The 16,269-nt window shown below is 37.7% G+C and overlaps 2 protein-coding genes across 2 annotated transcripts in view; both read left to right on the forward strand.

Moving 5' to 3' along the window:
• The window catches only part of LOC140150130 (uncharacterized), a 123,843-nt gene extending 108,996 nt beyond the window's left edge, over window positions 1-14,847 (forward strand). Inside the window, exons 53-63 of the mRNA XM_072172135.1 lie at window positions 3,060-3,221; window positions 5,364-5,629; window positions 6,389-6,521; window positions 7,173-7,282; window positions 8,429-8,515; window positions 10,005-10,143; window positions 11,162-11,361; window positions 12,026-12,163; window positions 12,620-12,782; window positions 13,353-13,618; window positions 14,605-14,847. Of these exons, the coding sequence (XP_072028236.1) occupies window positions 3,060-3,221; window positions 5,364-5,629; window positions 6,389-6,521; window positions 7,173-7,282; window positions 8,429-8,515; window positions 10,005-10,143; window positions 11,162-11,361; window positions 12,026-12,163; window positions 12,620-12,782; window positions 13,353-13,618; window positions 14,605-14,847 (1,907 nt within the window). The remainder of the gene's footprint in view (window positions 1-3,059; window positions 3,222-5,363; window positions 5,630-6,388; window positions 6,522-7,172; window positions 7,283-8,428; window positions 8,516-10,004; window positions 10,144-11,161; window positions 11,362-12,025; window positions 12,164-12,619; window positions 12,783-13,352; window positions 13,619-14,604) is intronic.
• LOC140150132 (dynein heavy chain domain-containing protein 1-like) overlaps window positions 14,650-16,269 on the forward strand; it is a 37,489-nt gene continuing 35,869 nt past the window's right edge. Inside the window, exon 1 of the mRNA XM_072172136.1 lies at window positions 14,650-14,778. The gene's annotated coding sequence lies outside the window, so the exon portion shown is untranslated. The remainder of the gene's footprint in view (window positions 14,779-16,269) is intronic.

The following is a 16,269-nucleotide window of genomic DNA, read 5'->3' on the forward strand; positions in this document are numbered from 1 at the left end:
CCTGTTCTACGGGCCTGACCAACCCAGTTTTTGAACAAATTGGGAGAACAAATTTCATGAACAAATTTTTTTTTTTTTTGCATTTTCCCAAACTGCAAAATATTTGCAGATTTTTGTGATTTTTGGGTCATTTGAAAAAAAAAGCCTGACCGACGGAACCTACTTGAAAGGTTCATCCGCCCGTAGAACAGGGTTTTTTCCGTTGCCATCAACAAATGAGAAGTTCCATCATGTCAACAATTAGCCTATAATAAAAATATTATTCAGCTATTCATCTTTATACATTATTAGTTTTGTGTAGGCTTTTTCAGTTGCAGAAAATCTGCCTTTTTTGTCATTGACATTAGAGACACAATTGCAACTTCCAGGGGTATTGTTTTTCAAGCGTATGTTTTCAGATTGGATTTTCCTGTTTATTCTCCATTGAATGGAGCTCAAACATAAAAATATGAATCTATTATCTATATTATTTTATGGTGCCAGGCAAAATCGGAGGCCACATTTACCACATGATTTAAAGTTAGAGGGGATGTAAAGTATGATGCAACAAGAATTAAAGTGGGGGTAGGTCCTGGGGGAAGTTCAATATGAAATGGAAATAGGTGTAAGGCTGGCACTTCCACAGTAAGGGACATTAGGTGAGAGCAAAATATGAAAAATATGGGTCATTGGGTGAGAGCATGATTTTTGGCATTCGGTGAGAGCAAAATGTACAAAATATGGGGCCATTGAGTGAGAGACGAACCGTTTGGATCTAAAATTAGGGGCATTAGGTGAGAGCCAAAAGAAACCTTAAAAATTGAATTTCTAGTTTTAGATGGCTTTTTAATTTCAAAAGAAGTAACAAAATCAGTGATCAACCATTGCTGTTCAAAGGGAAATATAAGGGTCTTTAGTGACAGATCAAAAAGGAAAATATGGGTCTTTGGGTGACAGAGCATGTGATCATTGAAAACATACAGGGTCTTTGGGTGACAGCGGTGTTAAAAAGGGGTCTTAACAGCCCTACATATGCGCCACCCCTCCCCTCCCCCCGGGGTTAAGGTTCATGCCGCTAGTCACAAGCTGGAGTGCCCATCTCTCTTTGACGTGACTTGGGGCCAGACTCCTCCATGGATAATGCTCACTTCTCCCGCACAACAAACCTGATGATTTTTCACTGTATTGAGATATTTTAAAAGGCAATTTGAGGCACTTTACTCAGAATGTTTTTAAAAGTTAATTTACTTACATTTTATTCACCATTCCACACAGTAAATATAGCACTTGTAATCGAAACTACAAATCTTGCAGGTTGTGTTGCATCAAAGATTTTATAATGCAACTGAAGTTTGTCACAGTTTGAGCATGATCCAACAGTTGTGTCTATCACATGTGCAAGTTAAGTTCAAAATGAAACTGTTTGCTACTATGGTGGCAGCTGGGTCTGGTTGGATCAGAAAGCATATATATGTGATCAAGGGGAATGAGTCACATGTCGGCCCTGGTCGAAAATGAGTTTTACACATGCTTCTAAAGAGAACATGTAGAGCTTTCAGAAACTGAAAACCCCATGTTGATGCAACTTTTCTTTGAGAAGTTACGTCAACTTATCAATCGCTGAAAACAATATAAAACAAAAGAATTTTAACACTTCTTTGCCAATATCTCAAAATCAATATTAGCGACCTCCGACTCATTTCTCTTGATCGTGTCACATACATGTAGGCTATATTTTAATTACATGTTGGAGAGTTGGCACATTTCAACATAAAAAACCATCGAAGCATGCTCTATTACTGCTATAATTGGAAATCCCCCAACCGTGAATTTCAAAAACAGTATTTCAATAGGATGCATTTGACACTGTATTTGGCTTTTGACTGTGATTTATTGGAGTTATTTTTTTAATTCTTTGAAATATCAATTCTTACGGTATTTTGTGCCCTTGAACTGTGTTTTCTTGTGTGTGTATTTATTTATTATTATTAATTTCATTTTTGTAAAACGGAAGGATAATTTTGGAACAGGAGCATAATTTCAGTGACATAACCAAGTTAAAGGGCCTTTCAGAGATCTGTTGAGGACCTCAAAATCTACAATTTCTGAAATTACTATATTATTGTAATTATTTCTGAAAATACGTATACACTTGAACCATTTTATCCCAGAAATATCGACAAAATGTGAATAAAACTGAAAGGCTACGTCCATCTTTAAGACCTCGTCCCCTATTGGCTTTACATGAAATTCTTTATGCTTGATGTGTGTAGAGAATTTTATGTCAAGAAGGACGAATCTTAAATTCTTTCTCTCTCTTGACATAAGAAAATGCAGTGCTAAGCTTATTCATTGTAGGGGTTAGTTATCATATGATAGAGATGCCAAAAGTGCAAACAAATGACATGTGTGGGGGAATAATGTGGGTTGGGATTGATGGATCTTTAAATGAGGTATTTTTCATATCATATAGACCTATCATTTTTTCATATAATGTCAAACCCTGTCCATGTCTTATCTGGTGTTCCCTGGGGCACTGTCCTGGGACCCCTCTTATTTTGTACTTATATCAATGATCTCTGCCTTGATTCCTTTCTTTGAACAGCTCTCTAGTTCTCTATGCAGATGATACCACTCTCTCGATCTTCAAGCCCATCAGATATCCTTCTCACCTGTCAGACTTCTCCAGTCTGTCAATTTCATTCTTGATTGTTTCTGTCTCAATCTCTCAACCACAGCTGTGTGTTATACCTGGCCTTGGTTAATTTATCCAATACTTGAGTATAGCTGTACTACTTAACAACCCATCGATAAAACCTTTTTAAGTCCATGCAGAGATTTGCATACCATGTCACTCTTCAGCTATGGAACTTACCCGATCACGATGAACTTCTCCTTCAGTCTGATCCTGCATCTCTTGTCCTTTGTTCACACAATTTCACAATCAGTGCTCATGTCCAAACCCATTTAGACACCATCCTCATCCTAGGTCAGTGCCACCTTAACTCCTTTGCTATTGAAACCAATATATATTATATTGAAAATTTAACTCTCCTTTTCTCGCTCTCAATGATTTTCAGGATTGTTGTCACTCCAAGAACCAAATGACAGAGTGTTTGATTGGTTGAAAACGCTGCGTTATCACATGGATTCAGCACAAGTCAGATGCCTAGTACCAAACCAGCTACCACAGGAAGAAAACAGGGAGGATGCTAGCAGATCTCTCTTGCTATCTTCACACAGTAAGTCATTGTGCTTGTTAATTTGTACATCGATAAATCATTTCAAATATTTATTTTCCCATTGAGGGATATACCATTTCCTCGCATAATCCAAACATTGCTATCACCAGTCTTTTGTATATAAACTAGCTGCTTTCAGTCCAAGTGCAAAGTACAGTCTTAATAAATATAAAAAACAGCTGGTACCTACATTATACATATATATCACAGTTTCAACAAATCATTTCCTGCATTCGTGGTAGGCATTATCAAAAATCAGTATCTAATTATGTACATAATGTTTAGAGGTTAATGACTGCGCATCAGTTGTTTTGAAGGTATCGTGAAATATCTAAATATTGTGCTTTGGAACTGAGGAATATCAACTCTGAGGGATATTCCGAGGTCCAAAGCAAAATGCTTAGATATTTCGCAATACCTGAAAGTGAAAAATAACTGATGCAAAGTCATTAACCTCATTCATAATCGTCACTTTTCACTTTTTCAATTCAATTTACGTCACATTTTCTTCTTTAAATTTGAAAACAAAAAAATATAATTTTAACTCTTATCTTTCATTTTCCCTTTAAAAAAATTGAATAGCCCATTTGGAAAATACCGCTAGCGACCAATCACACTAGTGTGCAATCAGGCGATGTCCAAATATGGCGGCCATACGGCATTTTTCAATAACCTGCATATGTGTCCTCATATTTAAAAGTTATTATATGTGATTGGATAAAACACATCACAAATATTAACACGTCGGCTGTGTACTCTAGACATTGTTTCTTTCGCGAAATTGAGCTTTTTTGATGTAGGAACTTAGTTATGTTTTTTATGAATACAAGGAAAGAAAATCCAGATTTGTAAACTCCAACTGCATTATATTATGGATTTTATTTCACTATTTCACTTGTGTTCTCAATTTAAAAGGATAGAAAATCTTTGTTGTAAAAGCGGGGTAGTCACGAAATTTGTTAACGCACAGATTGAATAACATGTATGCACTTACATAAATTAATACATGGCTGAACTGTTCAGTGGGGTTCCATACCTTCGAGCTTCATTAAACATACAACTCTTGATATTGCTTAACCATTTTTCATAGACTTTGAAAATGTTGGTTACCTCCTTCCCCATCTGTTATGAAATTTTAAAAATGTTTAACCCCTTAATTCATAACAAAACTAGTTTCGTTTGTATGGTTTCATCCTCACAGAATATTTATCTCCTCCCATTTTATTGATTGTACCATAAAATTTTTCTAATCTTAATACGTACATTCCCAATCTCTAATCTTAAACATAACCCTAAAACCAAACTTTAATCCTAATCCGAACCCACAGAACAGTATTTCCATAGAGGACAAGGCAGATCCAGGATGGTCAATGGGTGGGGTGGGGGGAATAAAGATTCTAGTTATCTAAAATGAGCCAATTTTGATCGATTTTAGGGGTGGTGCCCGCCCCTGTTCTCCCCTCCTGGATCTACCACTGTAGGTTCCACATTAATCACCACGAGGGTAAATTGAGCCAAGCGACTTGCATAGCTCAGAGCCTACCCTAGCAACTGGGATTATTCATTTCAATGCACTATGGCACTGCTGAGGTATCTATGCTTTCCTTACTGAACTTGAATCCCACCCAAACGGACCCCATTTGAAAAGAAAACAGCTTATATTTCAGAACTAGATCATAATGAAAAGGTAGCATTAATAGCCTACAACCATGGCCAAAATGTTTCGGGACACTTATGGAAAACATACACTACATTATGGCCTTATTTCCGTTATTATTAACGTGATTAAGTGGAGGTTTCTTTGGTGTCAAGCTTAAACCCTTTCCTAACACCCCAACCCTCCCCCTTCCCCACCAATCAATGTTGGGTGCCACTAGGCGCGTGTGACCAAAAATTAGGATTCAACATTGATCGGGGGAGTGGGGGGCTTATTTACATTACCCTATCAAACCGTCCCAACACTTATGGCCAGCATTGTAGTAGACTCCTAGTGCTGTCATTAACATAACCGCATCAAGATGCTGTTTAATGCATGCATCTATGCAAAATGACTGTATATTCTATAATTAAGGGCGCACATGTTTATAGAACAAATACTATTATTAATTTGTTAATTTATCTGTTTTTTCCCATCTCTTTCAGCATCTCCCACAGACTCGGAACCAAATATACCTGTATCAGTATCCAGTTCAACAAGCTATGTGTTTGGACCATGCACAATCCAGCAGATGAATGCCTCATTTGCATACGAATATGAATATCTTGGTCCTGCACTCCGATTGGCTGCTACACCACTGACTGACAGGTGTCATTTATCTCTCACTATGGCGATGCATTCTAGTCAATGTGGCACTGTGATTGGTCCATCGCAAACTGGGAAAACAGAGACGGTGAAGGAATATGCAAAGGTGGGTGGAGTTTGAAAATTAACAATCTGCTGGTGAGAAAAGTATTATAACAATGATACTATGATGTACTACTCAATCAAATAAAATGTGTCATCAGAGAACTTGAAAATATTTGAATTAACTTATTTGTTAATCTAATATTTTTGAAATAACAAATATGGTGCTCAGTTTTTGAGTTTTATTTTAAAAGGGTACCCCCCCCCCCCAAAAAAAATTGTTGAACCTATGCCCAATAATATCTACAAGAGTGGAAAAGGCCTACCAAATAACTTCAATTGGATCTTCATTTTCATACATTTTCCAACTTCTTAGAGGGAACATCTACCCTTCCCCTGCATTTGGATAAACAAGTCCCTTTTTCCCTTTTGTTCTGGACACCTGTGCACTTTATGTTTAAGCAAAAATGTTAGTGAAAAATAGTGCATGAATAGTTTCAATTCAATTAACAAATGTTTCTAACTGTTCGGGGGGGGGGGGCATATTCCCCTCAGACACCCTGTGTCGCGCAAGCGCAATGAGATGGCTGCTCCATGGCCATTACACATTTCATGATCTTTTCTTGGCTCACCAAGGAATTTTTTACTCCCCCAGTTACTGGAGCGCTGCAAAGGCTATTGACAGTAAGACTGGTGTGAAAGTACATCGGTGGTTCTAACAAATTCATTAATTAATATAATATTGGTCAAGTTAGGTGTTGGAAAATGCAAGCAAATAAATAGATGTAACTTGATGTTTTTATGTTTTCATTTTTGTTTTCAGATCATGGGTCGTCAACTGTTTAGTTTTGATTGTACAGAAGCAAGCAATATCAGCATATTAAAGCAGCAGCTATGTGGTGTAGTACAGTCTGGATGCTGGGCTATGTTTACTAACATTCAACATATGATACCAGGTAACGATTGATTGATTGATTGATTGATCAATCAATCAATCGATTGATTGATTGATTGATTGATTGATCAATCAATCAATCACTTGATTGATTGATTGATTGATTGATTGATTATTTAACCTGGGGTGACCAATCAATGCACTGGCACTGTTCTCCCTTGGTTCCCAGATGTGATTGATTGATTGAGTAGGCATGTAGCCAGGATTGATTTCAGGGGTGGAGGTGGTGGCAATATGACTGGATTGGTACTCTTGAAATGTACACTTTTTTTAGAAAACAAAAAGGGCGCATAAAAAATGTAGACTTAACCCTTCAAAACAGGACATCCATGGATCTCTTTTTTTGGGTGGGGTGGGGGTGAGGAACTACTGAATGCAGCATACAATAGCACAATCAATACAAACTGAACCATGACTCTGTGTGATTAGTACATTAGTGTATGTTGCATTAAACAGTTGCACCTCTTTTTTGAACATTTTCACTGAAAAAAGTGAACCTTGGAATTTGTTTTTTATTATTTTGACCTTTTGAAGCATATTTTGCATGTGTCCAAAATTTTTTTTTAAAGTGGATGCTCTGGGGAAGAGAGGTACATCAATTTGAACTTCAATGTGAGTTTTAATGCATATTCTTGTTTTTGTATATCTCCAGGTTTGATGTCTGTTTTTGGTCAACAAATTCAAGTTTTATGTCATGCCTACAGTACACTGCAATGCATGGGCAACCAGTATGGAACTAAGAGAAACCAGACAATCTATCACGTAAGAGAGCATTTTTTTTAAAGAAGATATAATTTCAGAAAAAAAAAAGTTGTGATGAAAGATTGAGTAATGTGTTGCGTATAGACCACTTGACATGTGACGTCATTGCCCAGCAATATGCGTGCAAATTATGGCAATTTCCATTGTTCTTTGCCCTGCAGTGTGTTTATACATTGTAGTTTGCTCAGGGCACATGCATTTTAAATCACCCACCATATTAGCGGTTTGTTCAAGCATATCGATAGACCAGTCCCTTGCCTTTGTTGATAAACAATGATGTCAAGTGGTCTATAATGCTTGGCCTTATTACAGCTTGGCACTTGCCAATACTCTGTGGTAAACTTGTTAGACCAACTCATAGTCATTTATTTGTTGAGTATGGTATGTTTTATTCATCTGCTGTATTCACAGTCTATTTCCATTACACCACAATTTGATTGAGACTCCTTCCTTTAACGAATCGAAAAACTACCCACCTCCCTAATTAGCGCATGTATCCCATGTTGCAGTTATGGCAGTTATCTCCTCACAGGCAAATATGGGTGAATGAACTGCGACTCTTCATGATTTTATTACATTCCAATTGCATTAGCAGTTCTAACCAGGCTAAATCAATACTTCACTTGTTACTTGTAAGTGCTGTGAAGATATTTTAATATTTTCACAGCAGTGAAGTAAAAGACCAAGTAATGCCCGAGCCCTGCTAATCAGTGTGCAAAACACAAGTACAAAGCATGTTTTTAAAGTGTGAAGTTCACCCCAATGAAATACTACGCAAATTCCATGCTGTTTATCCCCCTTTGTCCAGGTATGCGCTCATTGCACGGTTCCGTCATATGCTAGGAGATCCTCAATCTAGCAGCACATACGGTGGGAATTGAACCAGTGTGTAAAGTTATGTAATTCTTTCTTTCATGTGTATTGCCAATTTGAGGCTTTCAATGGCGGAACCATGCAATGTTTGAATTACCCACAATGTACTTAATAATCTCTAAACCTGGAATTTCTTACCAAGATCATAGCCCTATATGGAAACTCACTGACAAAATAATATGAAAAATTATGATAGTATCTAGTTGTAATGTTATAATGTTTGAAAAAACTTGAGTTTAACTACTGCAGTTATGTATCTTCTTCACATTACAGGGGTGCAAGAAGACAAGGAGGGTGCGTAGACATTCAGTTACAACATTACACTCACTACCCAACTGTACAAAACTGGCTGCAATTCAGGTAAGCTTATTGCTTCATTCAGAAGTTTGTTCTTGGTTAAATCAGTGGCAGATTCAGGTTTTTGAAAGGGGAGAGCCCAGCTCTGCTCACCATAATTTTTGGGCAAATGTGACTCAATTGGCGATTTAGGGGAAGCCTGAAGCCTCAAAATGTGTACCATAATGTATCATTCTTCATGTGCTGGCTCCAAACTACGTTTCTGTTAATCTATGTCTTTTGTAACATTTCTCTAGTTCTATTTCAAACTAATGTTTTTTTGTATTATACCATTAAAACTCGATAGTTAGCATATGTGATTACTATTGAGTGTTTTTAAAAAGAAGAGCCCCATCCTCAAAAGTGTAAAGGGTTTTGAGCAAATCATCGATACACATAGTTATATAGGAACAAGTAAACCTGCAAATTTGTGTTTCAACCCCATTAGCTCAGTTGGTAAAGTGCCGGACTATGGTACAATTTCATGTTTTCAAAAGCGCTTGATAGTAAGCACATATCGTCGGCAGAGTGCTGCACCATATCATAAGTGTAATAGAATGTTATAGCTGCCATTTGCAACATTTCAATAAATGTATTGTAAAACCAATAACACTAGAAAAACACCCAACTACATGTAAAGGTGATATCTTGGGGTTAGCTTAGTGGCCATCAGGCAAGTAAAACAGAACATCAACACTTTACAATGAGCATGATGATGGGATTGTGCTGCAAACAATACGTGTTTTACAAAAGGCAGCTATTACATTCTGCTGCACTTACGATAGTGTAGCACTCTGCCGACGATATTCTAACTATCGAGTTTTTACGGTATGGGTCAACGATGGCAGAAGCTAAAACCATACCTTTTTTTTTCTCAAGTTTGTAATACTAATAAAAAGATAAATAGAAGTAAATCCTACGTTTTGTCATGGAATTATCTGAACTTGGAATCAACCGGTGCTGTTGTTGCAGTATGAATGTGACTGGCATGGTTCAACCAATGGACATTGTCGTGCATTGTGGCTGTATCATGGCGTCTGATATAAATTTGTACCATGGCCAAGAACCAATGAAATTGCATGAAGTTTAATAAGGGCTCATATTGAAAGTCCCTTACACAGGAAGGTGTGCGCCATCCTGCAGCTTTCCTGTGCTAGCCTTCTTTTGTTAAAATCCTGTGTGATTATAACACTGCAATTAGCCACTTAAATTAGGGAGCACGCTTTCCTGGGTTGTGCGATGAGCCGATTAGTTCAATTAGTTCAACAATCAATAAAATTGCCAGTCTTTGATAAACTTTTATTATAATCCTTGTCACCAGACCACTTCAAAAGGCAGGGTGTATGACTGATGCATATAAATCCATCCGTTTTATGACCAAGCATTCCTGAGGTGCCCGCTTAGCGAGGGGAGTCCTGCCTTCTTTCTGTGTGAAAGCGTGGTAGGGTATTTCAATATGAGCCCTAAGTATCTTGAATCATCTCTATTCTCTGTTATTGTTACTGTATTACAGACAAATCCTAGCACATTAGATGGTAGCATCCCACAGATAACACGGCGAAGACATTCTATCAGCAAGGAGCAGGGTATCTCCTCAGAAAGTATATTTGACACGGTGCAGATACCACTGTTTGAAAGTCAAAGTGATACAGGTGAGGTTACATAAAGACCCTATTCCCTGTATTCCATGATGTACTATTCTCTGCACTATCAGAAGTACCTCTAGGAATAGTGCATAATGGGATGCAGAGGAAAAGGTCTATTAAAATTAATCAAATTATTGCTAGCATTTCAATATGAGTAATTTGAAATGAAATGACTGCTGTAAGGGACCTAGAACCTAGGACCTAATTAAGAATCTAGGATGGAGAGAGTATAGGATAGGTCCCTGCATGGAAATTGGTATGCTTTCAAGCGGACTTTCAAGTCCTTCAAAATATTACAAGTATACCACAATGCACAAGTTTTCACTATCCAACTGGGGGTACACACATTGACCTTTCATCTTATCACAGATTATTTAAGTTTTTACCATCTAGTGGGGACTCATTCTACAACTTTAATTGCAATTTGTTACTTATTATGCGTTTTATGCTATTTTCAATATAAAATCACTGTTCAGGAACTGTGGAAATTCCTGATTCTTGGGCATTTACTGTTACACATAGATTTCTTGTGTTTGTGCTTGTTCGTTAGTCCTTACAAACACACACCTATGCACCCCTACATGCAATCGCCTCCAAACATGGACGTTGTTTAGGACTACGCAAACATGGATGTCCGAATCCGTACTCAATTGACATTTCCACCATTTTGTGTGTATATTTTTGTGGTTATGGAATTTAACCTAGTAACTGCGGACGTTATATCTAATATAAGGATAGAGGACATATTTTGCAAATATGTTATACATGCATTTGCGGTCGTTTGCAGGTCTCCAAAAAGGACGGTCCCCCATTGCAGAGTGGTCTACGGTTGGCGTGTGTCCTCGATTAAAGGCAATTGCACATGCACACCTTCACAAAAACTTGGTGATTTGCCTTAATGTATGGAATTTCCATAGATCCAGAACTGGAAACAACATGATAATCAAGCAAAATTAATCTTTTTTTTATACCTATAATATGAAATCCTTTACTAACCAATCACCAATTCTATTTAATATTCCAGGTTCAACATTCCACAATGCATTGCTGGGAGACCGTACCGAGCGTGATCCTACTCCACTGATGCCATTCATGTACAAACCAAACTACATTGGCCACATCAAGTTTAATGGAATACTGATGAAAGCTCATGCCCACTTTGGATGCTTCTTAACCAGGAATACCGGGTCGGGTGTGAAGCATGAGATACCACTCACTTTACGGGTATTGTACTATTTGTCTCTTTTGCAGTATATTATGAAATATCTGATTTTGTTGAAGCTATAAATAAATGTTGGTGAATGTACTTTGCCATGGTACCAGCACATGAGCACACTTCAACAAGTGCATATTCGTAGCACATTATATCCCCAACAGCTTCCCATTACACCTGGGTTGGGTGAGGCAAACAAGGTGATGTGCCTTGCCCAAGTGCACAACACATTAGTGCTGCATGAATTGTAGCTATCTCAGATATGAGATTCCTGTGTTTTTGTGAATTGTATAAAGCTGTGTTAACTTAGTAAATAATTCAGATGGAGAAAAGCTGTAATATATTACAGTGGGCTGTGACCACATTTGGGGTCGTGACCCCATTTAGGGTTGTGAGATAAATACATGAGGTTGTGAGATTAGCCAGGAGTAAGGTTGGACATTTGTGACACCACAAATTTGACATAGGGTTGTAAGTGATCTGACTCTCTCAACAACAACAAAATCAGGAATCACTGGTGTAATATTGTTTTTTTTTATGGCATGTCTCAATTTTATAAGTATAATTTAACCTCAAACGTGACATACTAGTTTAATTTGTACTTCCTTGTGACTGGTTAATTTTTCACCTGTGCTCTTTTGTTAAATCATGAAATATATTTGTTTTTGATTTCAGACTCTAATGAGACCGGTTGCTATGGTGATACCTGATAGACAAATTATCTTAGAGACAGTCCTTCGTTGCCAAGGGTTTATGGATGTCAAGGCTCTTGTTGGCAAGATGCTGACATTTGCTGATCTGTTACAAACCAAGGTAGATTATCAAAGGATTGACATAATATGGAGAGTTCAAGTTCAAGTTCAGGAGCAGAGTGGCACACTCATTATGGTCTTTGCCTTTGCAGCAAGAGGTCCAGGTTTAAAATCTCTGCAGGACAAGAAAAAAAATCTGCTCTTCTGGAAAAGGCTGGGTAGATGACCCATGATCAAGACCTTGTTACAGTCAAATCCGATCAGAGTAATGGCCGATTGTCGGCTACATTTGCCTGTCCTGTAAAAATGTTCTGACCCACTGTCTATAGCGACCCCTTCACCGAGTCACTTGGCCTAATTGAAGTTTCATCAGCATTATCTCCCCGATATCAGCTGTTATTTCCTAGATATGCTTGACATGATTAAAAGAATATTGTGATAGTGACTAAAAGCTGCCTTTGTGTAAATGATTGAAACATTGATCTGTACATTTTCTCACTTGTTGCTATTATTGCAGTACTCAGGCAAATATGGATTTGGTCTTCGTGCAATGAAGTCGGCTATTGATATAGCCACACATAGGCTGTATGCCAGGAGACAGGTGTACCAGTTATCAGGAAGGGATGGACGAGATAGTAGAGGGTCTAGTATTATAGGATCAGATGTGTCAGGGTTAGACGGTAAGAATACACCCCCCCCCCCACCAATGTTGGTACTACCAAACATGGATGTTGGGTAAAACCCTTAAACTGAGAGCATAACTTTCACTATCTGACTGGTCAAACTGCAGCAATATAGCTGTCTATGGGGTACATAGCAATAAATGTATTTTTACACTATCAACAATCTATTGTAGCTATATAGAAGCAAGGGCAGTCCCTCATTGCAGATGCATAGTTGTTTGATAGTTAAGAATCAGGTGTGTGTCCTTGTTTAGCACTGTAAACAAACGCCCACCTTCCCCTTCCAACATACACACATATGTAGATTACATGCCAGGATGTAATATGTGTCAGTACTTTGTCCACCCCCATGTGTAATCGCCTCCAAACATGGACGCCATTTAGGACTATGCAAGCGTGGCCGTGTGAATCCGTACTCAATCGACATACCAAGGACGCAATTGATTGTGATGACAGTTGATAATTTTGTTTTCTTGTATCTAACTTCAGCACTCTAGGTTTGTTAAAACTGGTCCTTTCTCTTGATGTGCAGTTGTTATCCTCCAATTACCATTCCTTTTATTTCAGATCCTATGGATTACCTTAGCTTTGGTAATGAAGAAGACCATAAAGAAGAAAGCGCCCTCGTGTTTGCCATCCAAGCGGTACTCATCCCTCATACAGGAAGCATAGACCAAGTGAGAGCTATCAGGAATCTATTGAGAAGCGTTTTTCCCTGGGGAGGGGGAACAAGACCAGGGACAGCACATGAGAATGATCCAGTATTGATGGATGCCATACAGACACAGTTTGTGGCCGATAAATTACAAGCTGCTCCGAGGCATGTTGCAAAGGTGGGTGTAATGTTGGTGTACGTTATAAGCAAACATTGGTTTCTGTATGTTATTGTTTCACTACTAGTAAAGCTTGTGTGTGTATGTGTAGTCAGAGCTGATGTCATTTGGGAAGCATGTCCATGTTATGGCAATTGAATTTGGGAATGTGTATTCACGATTGAATGCCACACTATGGATTCAATTATTTTGATGGCCTTGTTTGGCGGCACAGCCGGCACATACCTGTAGGCACTCAATTTCCCTATTCAACCAGGGACATGAATGAGACTTATTTGCCTGTAATTGGAGACACACAGTTAAACAGGGTTATCTGCGGCTCCATTTAGTGGTTTCAATCTTTGCAACTGGGTCTGGGTGTGTGTTAAAACAGTTAGAAAGGGTATAAAGGTACTATCCCCAGTTGGCCTGTAAACACTCTCATATTTGTGTGAACTTTGTGAAATTTTGCCATCAACTAAGGATGTTTTGGCACACACATGTGTGATGTGCCCAGAGTAATTTTATTTGATCATTTATCTTTGTTTACAATTTAAAGTTGGGAATCATCTTTTTCATGTAACCACTGTAAGAAAAGATATTCAGATATTGTTAACTTAATCAAACAGTGTATTTTGTTGTGCATTCTGAAGTGAATTTGGGTAAAGGTGTTTTTGGCCTTGAGTCACTGATGACTCATAACACATGCAATTGAGGAACAGCACTTTACAGGTGTGTAAAATCATCACCAACTTGAGATATCTGTGGTTGAGGGTAAATGTGGGTTTGTATGGTTAGGGGTGTATGTGTGAGGGGATTTAGATGTACTATGTTTCAATAGATCAAATAATATCTACCAGTTTGATGTGTGTATGCATATGGCTATATGGGCATGTGATGTATTTCTGTATTGTAGCAAACTGACCAATTTTAAATTTTGACTTTTGTGTTTCATTTTCGTGTAGTTTGTAAGATTTTTACACATTTTGTACTAATTTTTCCATCAGGTATTGGAGCTCTATGAATCTTTACAGCATAACACTGGAGTGGTCCTAGTAGGCCCGTCAGGAAGCGGCAAGACTGTGTGTTATGAGACACTATCAAGGGTTCTCAATAATCTACACTTCAATCAACCCACAGAAGACAGAATCTCAGCTCCTATGAAAGGACCAAGGATAGAGGTAAAGCAGCTGGGCTTAAGACCACATAAAGGTCAACTGCATGTAGTGCATGGTGCACAAAATGGGTAACTGCTAAGGTTAAACAAAGGTTAACCTTTTGTGCTTCATGCAGCCCATGCAGTTAAACTTTTTATGCTTCAAATACCGTAAAACCCCGTCTACAAGCATATATAGTGTTTTTTATAAAACCTTAATTAATTCGAAGCAAGCGTTAAGGCAGTGTAATGGGAGAGAACATGGACCTTTTTGAGCATCATTATTTCTGAATTGTATGTCAAAAGTATATAAAACTATACATTTTTGGAAAGGAAATGAGTCAAGGAATCCCATGGTGACGTCAGATTTGTTCAAAAATCTTGAGTTTCTGAAAAAATCACAAAATTCACTTTTTACCCCAATTTTTTGTGACAACTTAGAAAAAAATCCGTTCGAGTAAAAAAATTCAGTTAGCTTTTCATGAAGAAGAGACATGAACTTAGGGAAGGTTTTTTATTTTTTGAAATTGGTCTCTTTTTGAAATATTGAAAAAACATGTGAAAAAAAGCAATTTTGTCACTCTAGCCAAAAATTGAACATAATGGTGTATATTTTTGTTTAAAACAAATATTTTGAAAAAAATGAGAAAACCTTCCCTAGACTTTGATGTACTCTAAACGATAGTGCAAAAGTTTACCTTTTGCTTGCATATTTTTCGAAGTTATCTTGTCACAAAAATCGTGCAATATTGTCAAAAGTGAACTCTGAGAAATCGACGTTTGAGTAAAAAAATGTCAAAATTATGCACAAAACGTCCTTATATTTTAAAACGGTAAGACTTTCACACTTGTAAAAGCTGTATCTGGTGCATGGTCTAAATATGCATCTTTTTGCACCAATAAATCTATAATGTCTGCTTTCAGTGCTCCAAAATTCAAAAGAATTAAAAAATCCAAGTGGCATTTTGACTGCAAATTTTTGTTTTGTTTACACCACATTTGCTGGCGTGAACAACAAACCGAATGCGCCTAGACTGCGTTGGACATACGCTGCAGAGTTGCGCCAGCGTCACGCTAAGCGAATTCGCGCGTAATCAAAATATTTCGCATTCGCGCATTTCTGACTCATTATTTCCCGCCAAGCTGTCTTGAGCCATGTGACTTTTTAGAGTTGAAAAGAGTGAAACAAATCAAGCAAAAATACGAGTAAATATTAGCAAGTTGTATTTTATCAGTTTCAAGTGAAAGAATACATCTTAGTGTTGATAAATATTAAGAAATCTCAAATTCGGGCGTGAACGAATGTGTCTTCCATTACTCTGGCCTTAATATACCAATACAATAGATCGGTCTTAAAATAATACTTGTTTGTATATGCTTGGATCCGTAATTTATTTGCTCAAACTCCATAATGGCGACTGGATTAATGTAGCTTTCATCAGAAGCACACTATATGCTTGTAGACGGGGTTTTACGGTAGTCGGATTATAGTCCCATAATTATGAGTGTGTGTTTT

Source organism: Amphiura filiformis, chromosome 4 (assembly GCF_039555335.1).
Source record: "Amphiura filiformis chromosome 4, Afil_fr2py, whole genome shotgun sequence".
In the NCBI taxonomy this organism is placed as follows: Eukaryota; Metazoa; Echinodermata; class Ophiuroidea; order Amphilepidida; family Amphiuridae; genus Amphiura; species Amphiura filiformis.